General features: G+C 50.8%; 1 protein-coding gene across 2 annotated transcripts in view; it reads left to right on the forward strand.

Moving 5' to 3' along the window:
- Positions 1-17,036, forward strand: part of KREMEN1 (kringle containing transmembrane protein 1) — a 54,453-nt gene extending 37,417 nt beyond the window's left edge. Inside the window, exons 4-9 of one of the 2 annotated variants that reach the window (XM_069557186.1) lie at positions 807-931; positions 7,229-7,382; positions 8,914-9,246; positions 10,025-10,183; positions 11,314-11,398; positions 13,258-17,036. In XM_069557186.1, the coding sequence (XP_069413287.1) occupies positions 807-931; positions 7,229-7,382; positions 8,914-9,246; positions 10,025-10,183; positions 11,314-11,398; positions 13,258-13,426 (1,025 nt within the window). In that variant the 3' untranslated portion in view covers positions 13,427-17,036. Of the gene's footprint in view, positions 1-806; positions 932-7,228; positions 7,383-8,913; positions 9,247-10,024; positions 10,187-11,313; positions 11,399-13,257 lie in introns of both variants that reach the window. The other variant, XM_069557185.1, reaches the window with a different exon arrangement.
- Positions 17,037-19,600: the final 2,564 nt, after the last annotated feature.

Raw genomic sequence — 19,600 nt, forward strand, 5'->3', positions numbered from 1 at the left:
CATGGGGAGATTTTCCTGAAGTACCTGGTGCGCCAGTGTCATCACACAGGGCGTGTAACAGAGAGGCAGGGGGATGCGAGGCAGAGAAGGTGCTGTGATGACAGAAGCGGAGGGGAAAGGCAGAGGCTGGAGCGGTGCAGCCACAGCTAAGGAATGGGGGCAGCTTCTTCAGGAGACAGCAAGGGGCAGGCTGTGCCCTGGCGCCTCAGGAGGAGCCAGAGTTCTGCTGACACCTTGATTTTAGTCCCATTAGACCCATTTAGTACCTCTGACCTCCGCAACTGTAAGATGATGAATTTATGCTACTTTAAGCCACTAGGTTTGTGGTCATTTATTGCAGCAGCAATAGGAAACTATTAAATTCACGAAATGACCTGGTAAAACCAACTTGTGGGGCTTTTTGAGGGGACTAGGGAGACACAAGGCATAGGATGGTAGCTTCCAAGAGCTTTTTTTTTGTCCTCCAGTGACTCTGAGACATAATTTATATATTGTAGTTTCTCTGTTTTTAAGAATCTATGCCTAGTTCTTGTCAATACTAAATTCTATCAATATTTATCAACAAGTAAAAAAAATCTTAGGGTCGGTTTTATGGGCTTCACATACTTGTCAAAATAAAACAAAGATGTAGCAGTTAGCAGAGGGCACCAAGACTTCCATTTTTAACACTTGCTGCTTGCTATTTATTTGCACTTTAGGAATGGAAATATGGGCTGAGATGAAAGTACCTGGCACAACACGCTTTTCCTTCTTGGTGTTTCACAGCCAGATGTTGTGAAATTCTTTTGTTTTTCTTTTTTCTCCAGTGCCTGGAAACCTTGGCTGCTACAAGGATCATGGAAACCCACCTCCTCTAACTGGCACCAGTAAAACGTCTAACAAACTCACCATACAAAACTGTATCAGTTTTTGTCGGAGTCAAAGGTTCAAGGTAATGGTTCTGTGGCTTTATATCTATGGAAAAAGATGAAGGTCTAAATGCATTCTGCTGAGATATCATTGAAAATGTATTTAAATTATTTGAATTGTTAAACACAACAACAACCTGTGAAGCCATTACAACTGTACTTTTCTGCCAAAGAGAAGTTGGGGGAAGAGTGGAGCTTGGGATTCTGCGGCGTGAGGCAGCGCTCTGTCCACAGACTGAGAGCAAAAAGGAAACGCCCCAGTACCTGCATCCAGCTTGACCTCCAGCAGAGTCATGCGTTTCTTCCAGCCCCTGTGTGTTATAAGCAGAGATGTCTCTGGCTCCAGGGGGGTGGATCTGAGAATAAGCCAAGGTAGTGGTTACTACTTTGATACATTAAGGGGCCCTTGCCTGGATACCAGTCCAAAATATTTTCTTTCCATTCTGTCCATTCTTCTATCTTAAAGTCATTCGTCAGTCATTAAGGTTCAATAATGCTATTGTTTGTTTTATCAAAAAAAGAAGTCTTTTCCTCCCTCCTTTGCTTCCATCCTTCATTCCTTCCTTAATAATTTCATCAAAAGGCCATTAATCAGGCCCAAGCAAGAATAGACTGGCAGTGCTCAAGGCCTGTCTGAGGCAGGGGCTGAGCAAGGCAGTTGGCCCAACATGATCAAGTGATTGGTTGCTTGCAAAAGATTGGGCATGTTAGGTAAATCTATGGAGGATAATGGGAACCAGGTTTCTCACTACTAGAGAAGGGGCCCAGAGAAAACTGGAGTGAAGCCTGCAGAGTTGGGCAGGGATTGACGTTATTAGTACAGTGCGTGGTTCCTGACATATATGTAGAGAGAGAGATACAGAAATAATATATAGGCCTTGTGGTAGTTGCCAGTGATTAAGACTCCACACCTCCGCTGCAGGAGGCACAGGTTTCATCCCTGGTTGGGGACATAATATCCCACATGCCACATGATGTGGCGAAAGAAAACAAAAAGGAAAGAAACATAAATATGAAAGTGTGTGTATGTGTATTTGTATATACATATGTATTTCCCAGCTCTTTCCACTAAGAGGGCCTGGGAACAGTGACATACTGAAAAAAGAGCTACAGTACTGGCATAAAGATGGACATAGAAGCTGAAGGAAATAGAATTTAGAGTCCAGACATCATTATTTATGGCCATATTATTATTTATATTAATCAATAATAATTTATATATCTTTATATATAAAGATATAGTAGTAGTATACATAGTATATAATATGTGTTATTTATTATACATGTCAGAAACCACGCACTGTACTAGTAACGTCAATCCCTGCCCAACGCTGCAGGCTTCATTCCCGTTTTCTCTGGGCCCCTTCTCTAATAGTGATAAACCTGGTTCCCATTATCCTCCATAGATTTACTTACATGCTCAATCTTTTGCAAGCAACCAATCGCTTGACTGATAGTATTATTTATGGCTGATTGATATTTGTCAAGGGCGCCATATCATTCAATGGGAAAAAAAACAGTGTTTTCAGCAAACAATGCTGGGACAACTGGATATCCACATGGAAAAAAATGAAACTGGACCCCTACCTCATATATGCAAATTAATTTAAAATGGATCACAGACCTACATGTAGCAGCTAAAACTATAAAGGTTTAGGAAGAAATATGGGTACAGATATACATGACCTTGGATGAGGCAATGATTTTTTCAGTTAGGATACCAAAAGCACAGACAATCAAAGAAAAAATAAATTGGACTTCATCAAAATTTAAAATCTCTGTGTATCAAGGACACTATTAAGAAAATGAAACAGCAACTCACAGAATAGAGCAAATATTTGCAAAACATATATCTGAATAAAGATCTAATGCCCAAAATATATAAAGAACTCTAACAGTGTGACAATAGAAAGATAAACAGCCCAATTAAAAAATGAGCAAAGGATTGAATACATGTTTCTTCATAGAAGATGTACAAATGGCCAATAAGCACATGAAAATGTGCTCAACATTCTACCTATGTTCAGTTCAGTCAGTTCAGTCGCTCAGTCGTGTCCGACTCTTTGCGACCCCATGAACCGCAGCACGCCAGGCCTCCCTGTTCATCACCATCTCCCGGAGTTCACTCAGACTCATGTCCATCGAGTCCGTGATGCCATCCAGCCATCTCATCCTCTGTCGTCCCCTTCTCCTCCTGCCCCCAATCCCTCCCAGCATCAGAGTCTTTTCCAATGAGTCAGCTCTTCGCATCAGGTGGCCAAAGTATTGGGCTTTCAGCTTCAACATCAGTTCTTCCAATGAACACCCAGGACTGATCTCCTTTAGGATGGACTGGTTGGATCTCCTTGCAGTCCAAGGGACTCTCAAGAGTCTTCTCCAGCACCACAGTTCAAAAGCATCAATTCTTCGGCACTCAGCTTTCTTCACAGTCCAACTCTACATCCATACCTGACCACTGGAAAAACCATAGCCTTGACTAGATGGACCTTTGTTGGCAAAGTAATGTCTGCTTTTCAATATTCTATCTAGGTTGGTCAATCAAAAAAATTTTTTTACACTTCATGCAGTAAAGATGCTCAGTATTACTAGTCTTAGGGAAATGCAAATCAAAATCAATGAGATACTATTTCATACAATAATTAATCTAGGATGGCTGTGATTTTTTTTTTTAAGGACAAAAGCAAATGTTAATAAGGTAGAGAAATTACAACCCGGAAATCCCATTTCTAGATATTTACCCTAGAGAAAGGAAAGCCTATGTTCACACAGAAATATACACAAATGTTTATAGCAGCTCTGTTTTATAATCATGAAAAACAAAACAACTCAATGGATTAGCAACCTGCGGTACACTCATGCAATAAACTGCCACTCAGCAAACTCTAGGTCAGTTCAGAGGAGCCTCAGAGAGACTATGCTGAGGGAAAGGAGCCAGCCTCAGAATACCATTCTGTGTATAGTGTGTCTGAGTCTATTCTGACTGGTGTGCAAAGTACTTGGTCTAAACCAAGCATTCACTAACGCAACATTGTAAACCAACTATATTCCAATTAAATAAAAGACAACAAGAATTCATTTCTCAAAGTCCTGAAGGCTGCGAAGTCCAAGATCAAGGCTTTGGCAGATTTGGTGTCTGGTGATGGCTTGTTTCCTGCTTCATAGATGGCTGTCTCCTCACTGTGTCCTCACACGGCAGAAGGGGAAAGGGGGTCTCTTTTATAAAGGCTCTAATCCCATTCATGAGCCCAAGCCCTCATGAATCACTTCCCAAAGATTCCACCACTAGGTACCATCACATTGGGAATTAGCTTTCAACATATAAATTTGCAGGGGAGGGGCAGACATGGACATTTGGTCTCTAGCATATGACAGTCTTAAAAAGTTAAAACTATAGTATGAAAACTAATTAGTGTATGACCTCAATCAGATCCCTTACGATTATACAGTGGAAGTGACAAATAGATTCAAGGGATTTGATCTGACAGAGTGCCTGAAGAACTATGGATGGAGGTTTGTAACATTGTACAGGAGGCTATGATCAAAATCATCCCTGAGAAAAAGAAATGCAAAATGGCAAAATGGTTATCTGAGGAGGCTTACAAATAGCTGAGGAAAGAAGACAAGTGAAAAGCAAAGGAGAAAAGAAAAGATATACCCATCTGAATGCAGAGTTCCAAAGAACACCAAGGAGAGAGAACATAGCCTTCCTAAGTGATCAGTGCAAAGAAATAGCAGAGAACAATAGAATGGGAAAGACTAGAGACCTCGTCCAGAAAATTGGAGATGCCAAGGAAACATGTCATGCAAAGATGGGCACAATAAAGGACAGAGACAGTATGGCCCTAACAGAAGCAGAGGTGTTAACAAGAGGCACCAAGAATACACAGAAGAGCTATACAAAAAGATCTTAATGACCCGGATACCCGCGATGGCGTGATCACTCACCTAGAGCCAGACATCCTGGAGTGCAAAGTCTAGTGGGCCTTAGGAAGCATCACTATGAACAAAGCCAGTGGAGGTGATGGAATTCCAGTAGAGCTATTTCAAATCCTGAAAGATGATGCTGTGAAAGTGCTGCACTCAATATGCCAGCAAATTTGAAAATCTCAGCAGTGGCCACAGGACTGGAAAAGGTCAGTGTTCATTCCAATCCCAAAGAAAGGCAATGCCAAAGAATTCAAACTACTGCAAATTGCACTCATCTCACACACTAGTAAAGTAATGCTCCAAATTCTCCAAGCCAGCCTTCAACAGTATGGGAACCAAGAACTTTCAGATGTTCAAGGTGGATTTAGAAAAGGCAGAGGAAGCAGAGATCAAATTGCCAATATCATTGGATCCTAGAGAAAGTAAGAGAGTTCCAGAAAAACATCTACTTGTGCTTTATTGACTATTCCAAAGCCTTTAAACTGTGTTGATCACAACAAACTGTGGGAAATTCTGAAAGAGATGGGAATACCAGACCACCTTACCTGTCCCCTGAGAAATCTGTATGCAGGTCAGGAAGCAACAGTTAGAACTGGACATGGAGCAACGGACTGCTTCCACATTGGGAAAGGAGTAAGTCAAGGCTGTATATTGTCACCCTGTTTATTTAACTTATGTGCAGAGTACATCATGCGAAATGCAGGGCTGGATAAAGCACAACCTGGAATCAAGATTGCCGGGAGAAATAGCAACAACCTCAGATATGCAGATGACACCACCCTTATGGCAGAAAGTGAAGAAGAACTGAAGAACCTCTTGATGAAAATGAAAGAGGAGAGTGAAAAAGCTGTCTTAAAACTCAACATTCAAAAAATGAAGATCATGGCATCCATTCCCATCACTTCATGGCAAATAGATGGGGAAAAAAATCGAAAAAGTAAGAGACTTTATTTTCTTGGGCTCCAAAATCACTGCAGATGGTGACTGCAGCCATGAAATTAAAAGACGCTTGCTCCTTGGAAGAAAAACTATGACCAACCTAGACAGCATATTAAAAAGCAGAGACATTACTTTGCTGACAAATGTCCGTCTAGTTAAAGCTATGGTTTTTTCCAATAGTCCTGTATAGATGTGAGTTGGACCATAAAGAAGGCTGAGCACCGAGGAATTGATGCTTTTGAACTGTGGTATTGGAGAAGACTCTTGAGAGTCCCTTGGACAGCAGGAATATCAAACCAGTCAATCCTAAAGGAAATCAGTCCTAAATATTTATTGGAAGGACTGATGCTGAAGCTGAAACTCCAGGACTTTGGCCACCTGATGGGAAGAACTGACTCATTGGAAAAGACCCTGATGCTGGGAAAGATTGAAGGCAGAAGAAGGGGATGACAGGGGATAAGATGGTTTGATGGCATCACTGACTCAATGTACATGAGTTTAATAAGCAAGTTCTGGGAGTTGGTGATAGACAGGGAAGCCTGGTGTGCTGCAGTCCATGGGTCACAAGAAGTCAGACACGACTGAGCGACTGAACTGAGGGCTCACAGAGGGGAACTGTAGAGCAACAGTACGAGAAAGGTTACTGCTCATGCTCCGTGTCCTGCTTGTAGTGGTGGTTGTACAAATTTATTCATGGGTTAAAATCCTTAGGCCTGTACACCATACAAATAGTTGTATTGTATGGTAATATAAAAATAAAAATGTTAAATAGGGGATTTCCCTGGTGGTCCAGTGGTTTAAAAATCTACCTGCCAAAAGAAAAGTAAACAAACAAACAAACAAACAAAAAAAAAGAAAGAAAAAATCCACCTGCCAATGCAGGGAACAGAGGTTTGATCTCTAGTCCGGGAAGGTTACACATGCCACAGGGCAACTAAGCCCGTGCGCTTTAGAGGCTGCGTTCCAAAGCCACTGCAATGAGAAGTCTGCTTACCCCAACTAGAGAGACCTGTGCACAGGAACAAAGATCTGGGGTAGCCATAAATAAATCAGTTAATTTTAAAATGTATTTCATAGGGCCTACAATAAGTTTGCAATAAGCACTAACTTCAAAGCATTTACCACCTGTCACATAGTAAACATTCAATAAAATGTTTAGCTGTTATTAATGTTTCAAGTTAATGGGATCCCTGCCTTTAACTGAGTTAAATACAGTAGAATTGCAAACATAAGTAAGAGATGCTCAGGAGGGGAAGCACCCGTGGTGGTACACAATTACACAGTTACAAGCCAGCATGTAGTGAAGTGCGGTGAGAGTGGGGCAGGACCAAGGTAGAGGATCCAGGGAAGGTGGGCTGGGAGGACAAGGTGCTTGCTTGCCGAGGGGCTGACCCGGCCAGGCCACCTGACACCCCGACTGACGCTTACCAAGTGCTGCTTCTCTGTCATGGCAGTTTGCCGGGATAGAGTCGGGCTACGCTTGCTTCTGTGGAAACGACCCTGATTACTGGAAGGACGGGGAGGCAGCCAGTACTGAGTGCAGCAGCGTCTGCTTTGGGGACCACACCCAGCCCTGTGGGGGTGATGGCAGGGTCATCATCTTCGACAGTGAGTATGCCCCGGGCCCTGCGCTGTCCAAGGCTTGGGGACCCTGGGCCAGGGAAGCCAGCCCGCCCATTGTCTGCCCCCGCCTCCCTGCTGTGCAGTCATTCACCTGCAGTACTTACTAAGCACCTGCTGCAGGCCAGGGCAGGTGCCTTTTGCCTCTGCTATTCCTCCAAAGGCAATGAGTCTTCTCCTGGTTACTCTGACAAGAGCAACAGCAGCTCCCAGGGACAGGCAGGGGCCTGGGAGCAGAAGGGTGTGTGGCCCCTTCCTATCAACTTCAGGCTTTTGCTCCAGGAGGGTTCTGGAAGAGAGCAGGGTATCAGTCCCCCAGCAGCAGCTCATCACCTCCTGCCCACTGGCCCCACCAATGGGGACCCTTTGGTCTCCTGCCCCACCCCGGTCCTTCTCATGGGCACTGGATGGAGGCGTGCACAGAAGTGCATACAAGTGAGTGCAGACTGTTGTGTCCGGGGCTTCCGGGCATCCTGGACCGAGAGGCTGGTCCACATTCAGCCTTTAGACATTAGTTAAAATTTTAGCTGCTTTCTTCTTCCTTGCTTCCTTGCTTCTTCCTTGCCCACTCTCCTTCTTGTGCTCTGTCAAGGATGAAGCACTTTGTGTGGCCTGACTCTCCTCAGAGGAGCTTCTTTTTAGAATTAAAACCCCTTGGTTGTCTTGAGACCTCAGCTTTCTGATGGGTTGAAGAAAAAGTTCTGAGCTTCTTCTCAGTGTTAGGATGGAATCAGCTTTCTACATCCTAAAGGGAAGTGGGTGCCCCCCACAACCTGGCCTGCTTTGTAAATCCTGGGCCTGCCCTTCCTCTTGAGGACTTTGATTTCTAGGCTCTTGTCTTCACCTCACCACATAAGACTGTGAAGTGGTGTGTCCCCTTCCCTGAACCTGCCGCTCAGAACCGGGGGTCCAGACATTGGATGTGCTGGTGCAGAGTAATGAGGGAACTTCCTGTTTTCAGAAGGTCATTTCTTGTGCCACAGTGTCCCACTTCAAAAACAAGTGTGGCCCCTCCCATGAGCCTTGCACCCCTAAGGTACCCGGGAGGCCCTCACTTCACTGAGTGCCCCCTGCAGAGCGGCCTGTGTTTTCATGTGCTTTGTCTCATCTGTCCTCACACATTCATATAATACAGGAGCAGGTGGTGGTCTCTCCACCCTCAAAGCCGAGAGAAGTGAGAGGTCTGGATGTGAAGTGAGCCCCTGGGATCACACGGCCCAGCTGGTCCCGAACCCAGACTCTCTGACTCCAGCCCGGCCCCCGCCTGGCTGTACTGCCACGCTGTGTGCTCACTCTGAGGTCTCCTGGGAGAAAAAAAAGCTTCCAGTCATTTGTTCAGGGTTTAAGCTACTCATTCTGTGATTCGATCCTGAAACATAAGACGGTCTGGTTTTGCAGACAAAAAGCAACATACTAGACTGGATCCCATCAGCTCAGAAGTTTGGTTTGTAACACTTTGGAAAGCAAACCCCATGGCCAAGCCCCCGATTGAGAGCTGGTGTCCTTTTGTCTCCTGCAGCTCTGGTTGGCGCCTGTGGTGGGAATTACTCGGCCATGACCTCTGTGGTGTATTCCCCTGACTTTCCTGACGCCTACGCCGCGGGGAGGGTCTGCTACTGGACCATCCGGGTCCCAGGAGCCGCGCACATCCACTTCAACTTCACCTTGTTTGACATCCGGGATTCCGCAGACATGGTGGAGCTGCTGGATGGCTACACCCACCGCGTCCTGGTCCGTTTCAATGGGAGAAACCACCCGCCTTCGTCCTTTAACATCTCTCTGGATTTCATCATTTTGTATTTCTTCTCTGATCGCATCAATCAAGCCCAGGGATTTGCTGTCTTATACCAAGGTAAGGCCCCGGCCTCCTCGGGCCCCCCTTGCACCTCGTTATGATGTGCGGACTTCAGGTGGTTCTTGCGTGTCAGGAGCTGCCCAATCAGCCTGCAGGTTTTCCCGCTTCCTGTTTTATGACTTGTACATATGCTGCATGATACAGGGAAGAGATGCCACCTGTGAGTTTTGCTGTTTTAGTCATTCTCGTGACAGTTTTTATGGAAAGGCTAAAATAACTAAAAGAGCTGAGATTGGTAGAATCAGAAGGTTCCAAAGAGGTCATTTGGTTCATCCTCCTGTCTCTGAATACCCTTGCCAATCACCAAAGCCTGGTTCACTGTCCTCAGACCATCCTAACATGGAGCTATGATCCTGTACTGTGGATACGTGTGCTGGGTACACAGAAGGCATCCGTGACCTAGTCTCTGCCCTGGATGTCAGGAGCCTAGAGAAGAGTTCAGTCAGTGTGTGGCTCCCGTGTACAGGTGGGACAGGCTGGAAGGACATGTAGGATTGGGGCAGACAGATAGGAAACAAGAGGGCCTTTCACGCTGAGGGACCGTAGCTGCAGAGGCACAAGGGAAGGACCACCCTAAAGCATGTCCGGGAGTCCACGCAGAGACATCAGATGGCTCCTTCAGAGCCAGAGCCTGGCAGGTTCTGCTTTGGGGCCAGGGCAGAGAATTGCCCCCAGGACTGAACCAGAGAAAACGGCCCCCTCTTTGTAACCAGTGCCAACTCCTTTTTGGCATCTCCACCTACTTTCCCCCAGCTAATTCCTTTTGATCTTCCAGCCATCAAGGAAGACCCACCACAGGAAAAGCCCACTGACAACCAGATGCTGGCCGAGGTGATCACGGAGCAGGCCAACTTCAGTGTGAGCGCTGCCCGGTCCTCCAAAGTCCTCTACGTCATCACCACCAGCCCCAGCCACCCACGCCAGACTGTGCCAGGTAGCCGTTCCCAGGCACCATCAAAGGGGTGGGAGCCACAGAGCTTGGCAGCAGCACCCTAGGCAGTTACAGAAACAGGGTGCTCTTGGATGTTTCCCTTTCCGAGGCGGCTTGGGGGTCCTGGATCCATGACTCTTTGTCCTGGCCTTGGAGGGACATCTTCTCTCTGGCTTGATTCCTTAGTCCTTAGGCAAAGTGCTCACCTCCTTTAGGACACGATATGTAATAAGCTTATACAGTGTTTTCCACAGCCCCAACTTGTAGTTCGCTAAATGCATTGGCAGTTGCCAGAGCTCTTTCCTCAGTCATTGGACAGATCTGTAAATGCTTTAATGATGCTAGGCTCTGTTGTAGGTGCTGGACTGTACAGAGAACCACATAAAATCTCTGCCCTCCTGCCACTTGTAAGTGGCAGACAGTGTAAGAGGAGAAAGACAAGAAGCAAAATGAGAAGTCAGATAGTGACCTGAGCTGTGAAGGCAGCCCCCACAGGAGTAGGGTAGAGAGGGAGCAGTAGTCTTGTGGTCTAAGCTTGGTGACTTGATTGGACACAGACTGTCGCTCCCTCTTCTGCCGAGGAAATTGCAGTCTTTAGGAGCTGGTAGAGCTGCAGATACCATTAGTGATTCCCCGCTCTAAAGGTTTTCCCCTGCAGGACTCGCATCAGGGAGTCAGGCAGGAGAGCCCCTCCCTGTGTGTCCTGTCCTTTGCGTATCTGTAGCATTCCACAGTTGACTCATCCCATTCCTCAGATGAGGAAACCGAGGCCCAGAGAGGTTATGTAACTCATCTGCAGTCACACAGTGGTCCCAGCGGTGGAGATGGAACGTGTACCACCCCTTTTGACTCTGAGTTGAGTGTGCTTTGAACCACACTGCCTGCCTCTCTCCACAGGGGAGTCAGGAACCAGGCGAGGTGCTCAGAGGACTGGGTCTCCATGCCAGCCCTGCTCCAGCTGCATCCTGTGGCCATGCCCACCTGCCAGGAACCCCTCAGCCAGCCTGCCCCCCAACCCCGAGCTGCCAGGGCTCCCTCAGGGCTCCACACAGACCTCCTCCTGAAAACTGAACTCACACCCAGTCTGAAATTCACGCCTTGTGCAAACTCACCCCTGTGTTTTACACTTGCAGGATGGACAGTGTATGGCCTGGCAACACTCCTCATCCTCACGGTCACAGCCATTGTAGCAAAGATACTTCTGCACATCACGTTCAGGTGAGTACGGGAGCCGCCCGGCCCCAGGAAGGGAAGGTAATTTCCTACTTCGTTTCAGTTGTCTGAAAACACTTGTAACATCAGAACACAATTCCAAAGTGCTCAACACGCATGGGGCAGTGTACAGCCGTAGACATCCCTCATTCTCTGTAGAGTGAATTGTCCACCTGAACAAATCTCACTAAGGTTTGAGGGATTGTGTTTGCTCCCCAGTCTAGAGGATATCATTTCACGCGGACTGAAATAGTCCGGGCATAAAACAGGACAATTTCCATTGTTCTGGTTTGTGCTGATTTGTGATTTACGTAACAGCAAAGATTCCTAGGATAATACCAGGTATATTTCCTGATGCTGTCTAGAATCTGTGAGACAGTCTTAGGAAGAGAAGTTTTATTAACTATTGTTTAATAATTATTTTAAAGCAGTTATTTAGGAAGCTTATAATAGCTTCACCCTTCAATTCTGACCAATTTGGGAAAAAAATTCCTTCTCTTGCTTCCACTTTTTCAGGTTTAACTGCTCTGCCTTTCAGGAAAGGGGCGGTTGTTCTGCACGGGAGCCTATGCACCTACAGAAGGGCTTGCTCGTCTTCCGGGACCTCTGCTCTGTCTTTCCTGTGGTTCCCAGTCCAGGCTCTCTCCGTTTCTCTTTTCCCCCCAGTTTTATTGAGATAATTGACATAAAGTTTCCTCCATTTCAGGGAGGAGCGTTGGTGTAAAAGCTACCTTTTCCCCAACTTTCTGGCTTGTGCTCTGACTCAGTTGTCCTGCGTTTTTGAGTGGGGGCTACTCTTTGCTGCAGTGCGCAGGCTTCTCACTGTGGTGGCTTCTCTCGTTGCGGAGCACAGGGTCTAGGTGTGCGGGCTTCAGTACCTGCGGCACGTGGGCTCAGCTGTGCAGCTCGAGGGCTCCAGCCCACAGTCTCGGTGGTTGCGATGCATGGGCTTAGTTGCCCTGAGGCTGCCACAGACTTTCATACATTAAATGCTGGCTCCTCTATTGCCCTGTAAAGGCTGCCCTTGGCCACTTCGGCACTACTCATAGGCCTTGCCACCCTGCACTGTACATTTTTCAGGGAAAACAATGTCCTTATTATTGTTTACTGATCCCTCCAGTCTCTAAAGGCTCTATTAGGTTTCCCCAGGCCTCCTCACCGAGTATCCCATTTTATAGGTGCAGGTATCTCATGAAATGGTAGGTTGCTTTGGATGCATATATATATATATGTTTTTCTTTCTTTTTTTTTGAGTCACAGTTCACATACTCCAGGGAAGCCTCTCAGGCGTAGTCCCATCTGTGTGTCCCCGACGGCAGGGAGGGGACGGGGTGCTCTCTGGGGCCCAGCACCTCACCATGCACCGAGACCCCAAAGCTCGTGTGCATCTCCCATCTGACACCCAGCCCCTCTGCACTTTCCCCACCCAGCAGCCCGAGGGGCTGACACAGGGAGGGCAGGTGGGGAGAAAGGCAGGGCCCACTCCCAGCAGAGCAGGTTTGCCTTCATCCTGTTTAGGTAGGTGAGCTTGTGAATAAGTGTCATTCGAAAAAAGTTCATCTGCTTAAAAAGAGATTTTTGAAAACTCATGATCTCTCAGGCCAGCCCTTTCCAGATTGGAATAATCCTACCAGCTAGAAGGTTCTTCGTTACTCTGAGCTGGGACCTGCCCCACTGCACTGCCATGCCATGGGATTTGGGTCAGCCTGGTGATCCCTCTAGTCTCTAAAGGCAGCTATTAGGTTTCCCCAGGCCTCCTCACCGAGTATCCCATTTTATAGGTGCAGGTATCTCATGAAATGGTAGGTTGCTTTGGATGCTTAGTTCTGTTCTACTTGAAAAATTAAGATATTTTTGTTGGACAGATCCCATCGCGTTCCTGCCTCAGGGGACCTTAGGGATTGTCATCAACCAGGGACGTCGGGGGAAATTTGGAGCATTTTTTACGAGCCTTCTACTTCGATTTCCATCTTTAAGAAGAAGCTCAAGTGTCAGAGTCAACCAGATGACTGTAATCCTCTTGTGAGTGACTAAAAGCTCCCCCTCCATGCCCAGGACACGACATCCCTCTGTACTCGACGCCCCTGGGGACTGCCTCTCCCATGGTTTCCTTCCACCGACTCTTCCCTGCCTCACCTTTGGCCTCCTCCGGGGCAGCAGTCTTCCGACTGGGTGGGCACCTGACACGTGGGCTGCTTGGCCTGGATTCAACCTGCTTCATCACCACACTCGGAGAGAGACTCAAGGTCCCCGGTCTGTGCCCCCTGCGTCTCACTCTGATCTAGGAGTGGGGGATTGGAACAATGGGGCCTGAGGTGACGGGATGATTGCGTCAGGCGTGGGGCTCAGGTACATTCTAGACGACTGTCAGGTAGTGGGTAGGTAGCGCTTCTTCCCAGTTTTGTCCATGCACAGATGGCTTTCTCCTGGTCTTGCTGCTTTGGAACAGGCCAGGCAGAGAGAGTTCTGAGGCTCTTCCGAGGGGTGGCCTGGTCCGGTACTCCTGGGCGTTAGCTGCCCTGCCCATGATGTAGGCCCATGCTCTGTGCTAGCTCTGGGCTCTGGGCAGGATGGTTCTCCTCCAGCCTGGAAGGCCGTCAGGTCAAACCTGACACCTTCACCTGCGGCTACTTTCTATGGCTTCTTTGTGCAGCTTGGTGACCAGCAGATAGGTTTGAGGGATGGTCATAAGAAATGTCCAGCCGTCTGTTCACGCAGCAGAATTCACCGAAAGCTTTTCTAGGTGCTCAGTAACTCCTCACTGGGTTTGCTGGCCTCGTCCCTGAGCAGCTTGAGGTCCCGTGGAGCCCAAGCCAAGCCCCGTCTGGTGACTCCTAAGCTGCCTCTCTGTTCAGAACAGTGTATATGGCGGAGCATCCAGGCAGCGTCTTGTGACCCCGGGCGCCAGCAGTCCCTCCTTTAATTATCCCTCCTTTTAAAAGAGGATGAGAAATTCCCCATGGCCTAGGCATTCGGTGGTCTCCATGCCCCTTCTTATGGGGACAGGGTGGGCTTTGGAATGACTTGGCGGGGAAGGAGAGGGCTCTTGTCTCTGGTCCCACCACCCCCCTGCCCCGACCCAGAGGGGAGCCGCAGAGAGTGGTGTGCAGAGTAAGGAGGGAGGGCGTGGGAACCGGAGCCCCTCCAGGAGAGGCCTCCGGAGATGGAGAGCTGCAGCTGCAGTGGCCGTGGGTGGTAGAGTTGGTGCCATCCCTCACAGCAGCTGGGAGGAGGGCCCAGCCCCCGCGGGTGGGCCTGGCTTTTCTCAGAGTGAGGCTGTCCTATGGGCACGTAGGCCTTGGGCCTCACCACTCCCTGTTGGGGCACTTTGCCCCCCTCCCCCAGCCCCTGGGCTGCTCCTCGTTTGGCCTTCCCTGGGGGTCTGCCACGCTGGCTCCCAGAAAGACAGAAGGCCACGTGGGGCTGCAGGGAGGTGACCCCAGTGGCCAGAGAGACGCTGGGAGCTGGCATGGGGGGAGAGTCAGAGTGGGAGACGCAGCAAGCTCACAGGAGGGCGGGGGCACTGCCCCAGGGGGAGGCTTTGATCTGGAAAGGCAGTTCCCCTGGAGCAGCTGTCTGCCGGCCCCCGGGATCTGGAGACAGGCCTGCCACGTGCAAGGACCACTGGGATGTATGGCATGTGCAGTCTCCCCTCCAAGCTATTCCCGGCCTTTGTGGAATCTCCTCTCAAACACAAGTGTCAGGTGTGTGTGGTCACTAGGTCCCTGAGCAACGCAGAGGGAATGTGGGATTGTGGCCGGGAGGGCTCTGCCCGACCAGGAGCAGTTGCTCAAAGCTGCGGGCTCCCTCTGACCACTGGCCCTGGTGCGTCCCGTGGGCCCACCTGCTGTTGTCACACTTGGTGACTTCAGGTCACCGTGTATCTGAGCAGCCGGAGGAGCCCTTTCTCAGAGATCCCCAAGGTGCTGGAAGCCCAGTGCTATCCATCCTGCCACCCCAGGTGCAGCCCAGTGACCCAAGATCCACTTACCATCCCAGGAGCAGCCCTGAAGTGCTGCCCTTAGGGTGGCACAGGGGGAGAGGGCCGTAAATTGTCCCAGGCCAAAGTCTCTAAGCCTGACCTGGCCATGACCTTGGCTGGAACCTGTCAGCCACCTGCCCGGAGGGGCCCCCTACACCTAAGTAAACACTTGAGACACAAGTTGTCCCAGAAGAGGGGAGGCGTCTGCACCTAGGAACACCCAAGGGGCAGCACTTGATCTGCTAAGAAACCACTTCAGAAGCGAGAAAGTAGGGGTTGGAGGGGACTGGAAAGGGTGACCCTGAGCAGAGCACACGACAGATCACACGGGCTTAGGTAAGAGGACGCGTAGAGGCTCCGAGGACCCCGGTGGAGCAAAGCATCCCTGCCCTGGGGTGATGGGGTGCTGCCGGGACCCAGGCCCCCCCTCAGCCCACACCCCACTCCAGCCAGCTGGGGAGCCTGGCCTCTTGGACCCTGGAGAAGGCTCACGGGGCTCGTGTTCTTCCCCAAGTGGCCAGGGGCACACAGAACAGAGAAGGAAAGAGGAATGAACCCAGGTGCCCACACATCAGAACAGGGTTGAGGCCCCCCCCCTTTCTGGGCGTGAGTGAGGTAACCAGGTTGCTGTAACTTCTGAAGTGTGGGCTCTGGCTCAAGACTCCAGTCAGCCAGAAACCCACAGAGATCAGAGCACTTGCAGGCGCAGCTGTCCTGGCCCTTCTGCCAAACCCAGGGGGGAGGGGGCGCCCCCCCCCAGCCCCCCGCCGCCCTGCCCATTGTCAGCCCCTGGCAGGAGTGGTCCGACCTGCTCCGTATCCAGCCAGGTCGTCCTGACCCCAGTGTCGCCACACCCCTGTGAGTCCTGGCACTTCATCTTCCCGAGCACTTGCCGGTGGGCGGCCCCTGAGGTCGGTCCCTGGTCTGGCCGCACCCGGCCTCCCATAGAGCCAGGCCGGCCCGCAGCCTCTTGGCTCCCAGTCTCCCTTGCTGTTTGACGTCTGCTTTTGCTGCCGTCTTGGGAATGTTTAACCTTCTGATTGTTTCTCTGGTGTCTCGTTTACCTTCCTCATTGTTCTACCTCCTGGCTGGGGCTCTCAGCTTAGCCGCCCTGGTGTGGGGTGTTTCTCTTCCAGCCGCAGCAGCTGCCTCCCCTCAGGCTGGCCAGCTCAGGGGGATGGGGCCTCACCCTCAGCCTGCAGACCCCGGGGGCCCATCTCCTAGGTTCCCGTCTTGCCGAGTTGAACACACTCAGTGAGGCAGCAGTGGGGTGTAGGGGAAAGTCCAGGTCAGTCCGCTGCTTTGGAAAGGACGTGTCGCCAGGAGCACAGGTGGGGGTGGGGGCTGCTGCCACGGGGTCCTCAGGGCGTCAGGACCGCCCACACCCAGACTCACCTTCCCAAGGGGCTCCTGACTCTGGATGACAAGGCTTTACCTGTAAATATGCTCTTAATATGCAACTTTGAGAATAAAATAGAAACATCATGTATTTTAAAATATAAGATGAAGTGTGATGCACTGTATACAATTTAATATATATTTTTAGGATTTTGTTATTTAAGAAAATGGAATGTAATGGTACTTAACTTTTACAAAAGAGAGAAAAATGTTATTTTTACCCTCTGGAGAAAATAAATATTCTCATTGTTGTAGAAACTGCAACAGGCCCAGGGTTGTTGTGTTTATGGGAGGCTCCCAAGCCCGTGGGCTGGGACGTTGCTGTGCTAGGGGACCGCGGGCTCATCCCTGGTCACTGCCTCCCAGTTGCTCAGCTCTCGTCTGTGCCTCTGACCAGCAGCCGATCTCCGACTGGTGAGCTCTGAAGAGTTGGATCCCACGCCCACAGGGCAGCCATGGGCAAGGGCACCAGACCCCGGGTCTGAGGCGGCCTCAGGCTGGTCAGTCCAGTGTCTGCTCCCGTAAGATGCACAGCACCCCCAGCTCAGGAGGTGGAGGAGGCTGGCGAGCTGCATGACTCTCATCCACACGGTTCCCCCTGCCATTCCGAGCAGCCGGCACTTCCTCTCCCCTTCCCCCCACCCACCCCTTCCTTTTTAATAACAGGGAAGAAGCGTGGGTGTGAGTTGCCCTCTCCTGTGAGGGCTGTGCGCCCCAAAGCCCCTTTCAGCGGGTCCTGAGGGAGCCGAGCGTCAGCCTGTGGGACCCAGCTGCGAGGCTGGGGGTATACAGCAGGGAGCCTGTGAAGGATTTCCGTGGAGAAGCGGTGTCAGGTTCCCAGTTGAGAAGCATTTCCCACTTGCATTCGGGAAATAGGTCGGAGTGAGGTTAAACCAAGGGTGCAGTCAGAGAGGCCAAGAGCCTATCCGGGCCCCCAGAGCGGCGCTGTGGTGGGAGGGGAGGGCTGAGAGAGCCGCCGCCTCCACAGGGCCCGGCTCACCCTGTCCCCGCACTTGCCACATGACCTTGGGTGAGCGGCCCCTCCGGTGCCTATTCCCTCACCTGCCAGGTGAGGGCAGTTACAGTACTCAGGCCACCTGGCTGTGGTGAGTTGTTACCTGTGGTATGTTTTCAGTAAGCGGTAGCTGCTCCTTGTTGTTCTGGAATCCAGCTGGTAGGTGAAGAACATGGTGCTGCCCAAGTGTCCTGACCTGGCTGCTGAGGAGAGAGAGGCCCGTCTCTGCGGTAAAGGACATGAAAAGAGGAAACGTGCTGAGCTCTGTCGGGCTGAGTCAAGGGAGGTCCCCATGGGACGTGGAGGCCACACTGTTAGACCCTGGACAGGCAGCCTGAGGCCCAGGGAGGGTCAGGCCTGGGGGCTTCGGCCCGTGGAAGCAGAGGCACAGCGGATATCCCAGGGTGTGTCTGGGCAGGAGCAGCTGAGGACAGTGTCACGGACACACTCAGGCAGGTGGAGGGGAGCCGGGGCAGGGCTGGGAGTGGGGCTGGCCAGCGGGCCGGAGAGCAGGCAGCCCCAGAAGCCAGGCTTCTGACCCACCTGGATCAGGCTGCCGCTGGTTCTCTGTAAGCCCCCAGGTCCAAATTCTCAGGAAGCGATTGGCCGGGCAAGGCCGCCGACACCGCCGCCTTAGATGCAGAGGTGCTTCTCGGACTGCCGCCTGGACCATTGGCCTGAGGACCCCTCGTGTGCTTGTTCGAAATGCAGGTTCCTGGGCCCCACCGCAGACCCCCTAGAATCCCCAGGAAGCCCCTGACTGATGCTGGCGCTCACTGAAATCTGAACACCCTTGTACCTCATTTGAGAAGCTTGGTCAGTAGTCACCTTCTCCTCTGAAATGAATTGTCCACTCACAGACAACGGCCTTAAGTTCCACTGGCCACTTCTTCCACCGTCCACAGAGTACTGGTTCCTCGACTTAGAAGGCCGTATCGCTCCAGAGATTCATCGAGGGACAGAGAGGGCAGGGCACAGCAGTCATTCCAGACGCTTCTCCGGAAGGTGCTGCCTTGACGTGGTGGTTTCCCCACCGCCACCCCCGCCCCCACCTCAGCTGGCACCTCAGAGGCCAGTGTCACTTGAGCATCGGTCTTCTCTGAGTTCTTCTCTCTTCCCCAGAAGCTCTCGCCTGCCCCTGAAGAAAATGCTAATATTTTTAATGGCTGTTGGAGAACAGATGGAGCGGCCTTGCTGGTGAGCTTCTTAGAGACGGATCCGCCTGCAACAGAAAAGTGAACACATGCAGCCAGAAGGCAGGCACCTGGCCTGAAGCAGGGCCAGGAGGCGCCGGACGGGTGGACTCCGGGGACCCCTGACCTTGACCTCGTCTCCTTGTTCTGAACCTGCAGGATGGGACACTAAAACCTGCCCGCCCGGGAGCTGGCGCCAGGGCAGCGTCAGCCTCATCCTCTGTCAGGCAACCAAGGGCCTTCCTCCAGAGACAAAAGGCCTGGACAAGGACGACCTTGTCTTAAGCTTGAAGATCACATGACCATCCCCTCTCCCCACTGGGCTGTGCGCGCCTGAAACTGCAGACAGTCTCTGGAACACAGAGACCTGGGGCGCCTTTGTTCCTCTGTGGCAGGGTCGGGTCCCCGTGGGGGATTGTTTTTGCTTGGCTGAAAGGGGCACTTTGGGGATAGAACATTTCAACCTCAAGAAGCAGCAACATTTGCTTGTAGCTGGAAGTCTCCCTTCCTGGTCTCCAGCTGTTGTCTGGAGCCACTGGGCCCCTGCTGAATGGGACCACGCCCGGCAACTGGCCGCAGACTGCACCGGGCTGGCCTGGCCATGGACCAGCCTGTGTGCA

The sequence above is a fragment of the Ovis canadensis genome, chromosome 17 (genome assembly GCF_042477335.2).
Source record: "Ovis canadensis isolate MfBH-ARS-UI-01 breed Bighorn chromosome 17, ARS-UI_OviCan_v2, whole genome shotgun sequence".
Lineage (NCBI taxonomy): Eukaryota > Metazoa > Chordata > Mammalia > Artiodactyla > Bovidae > Ovis > Ovis canadensis.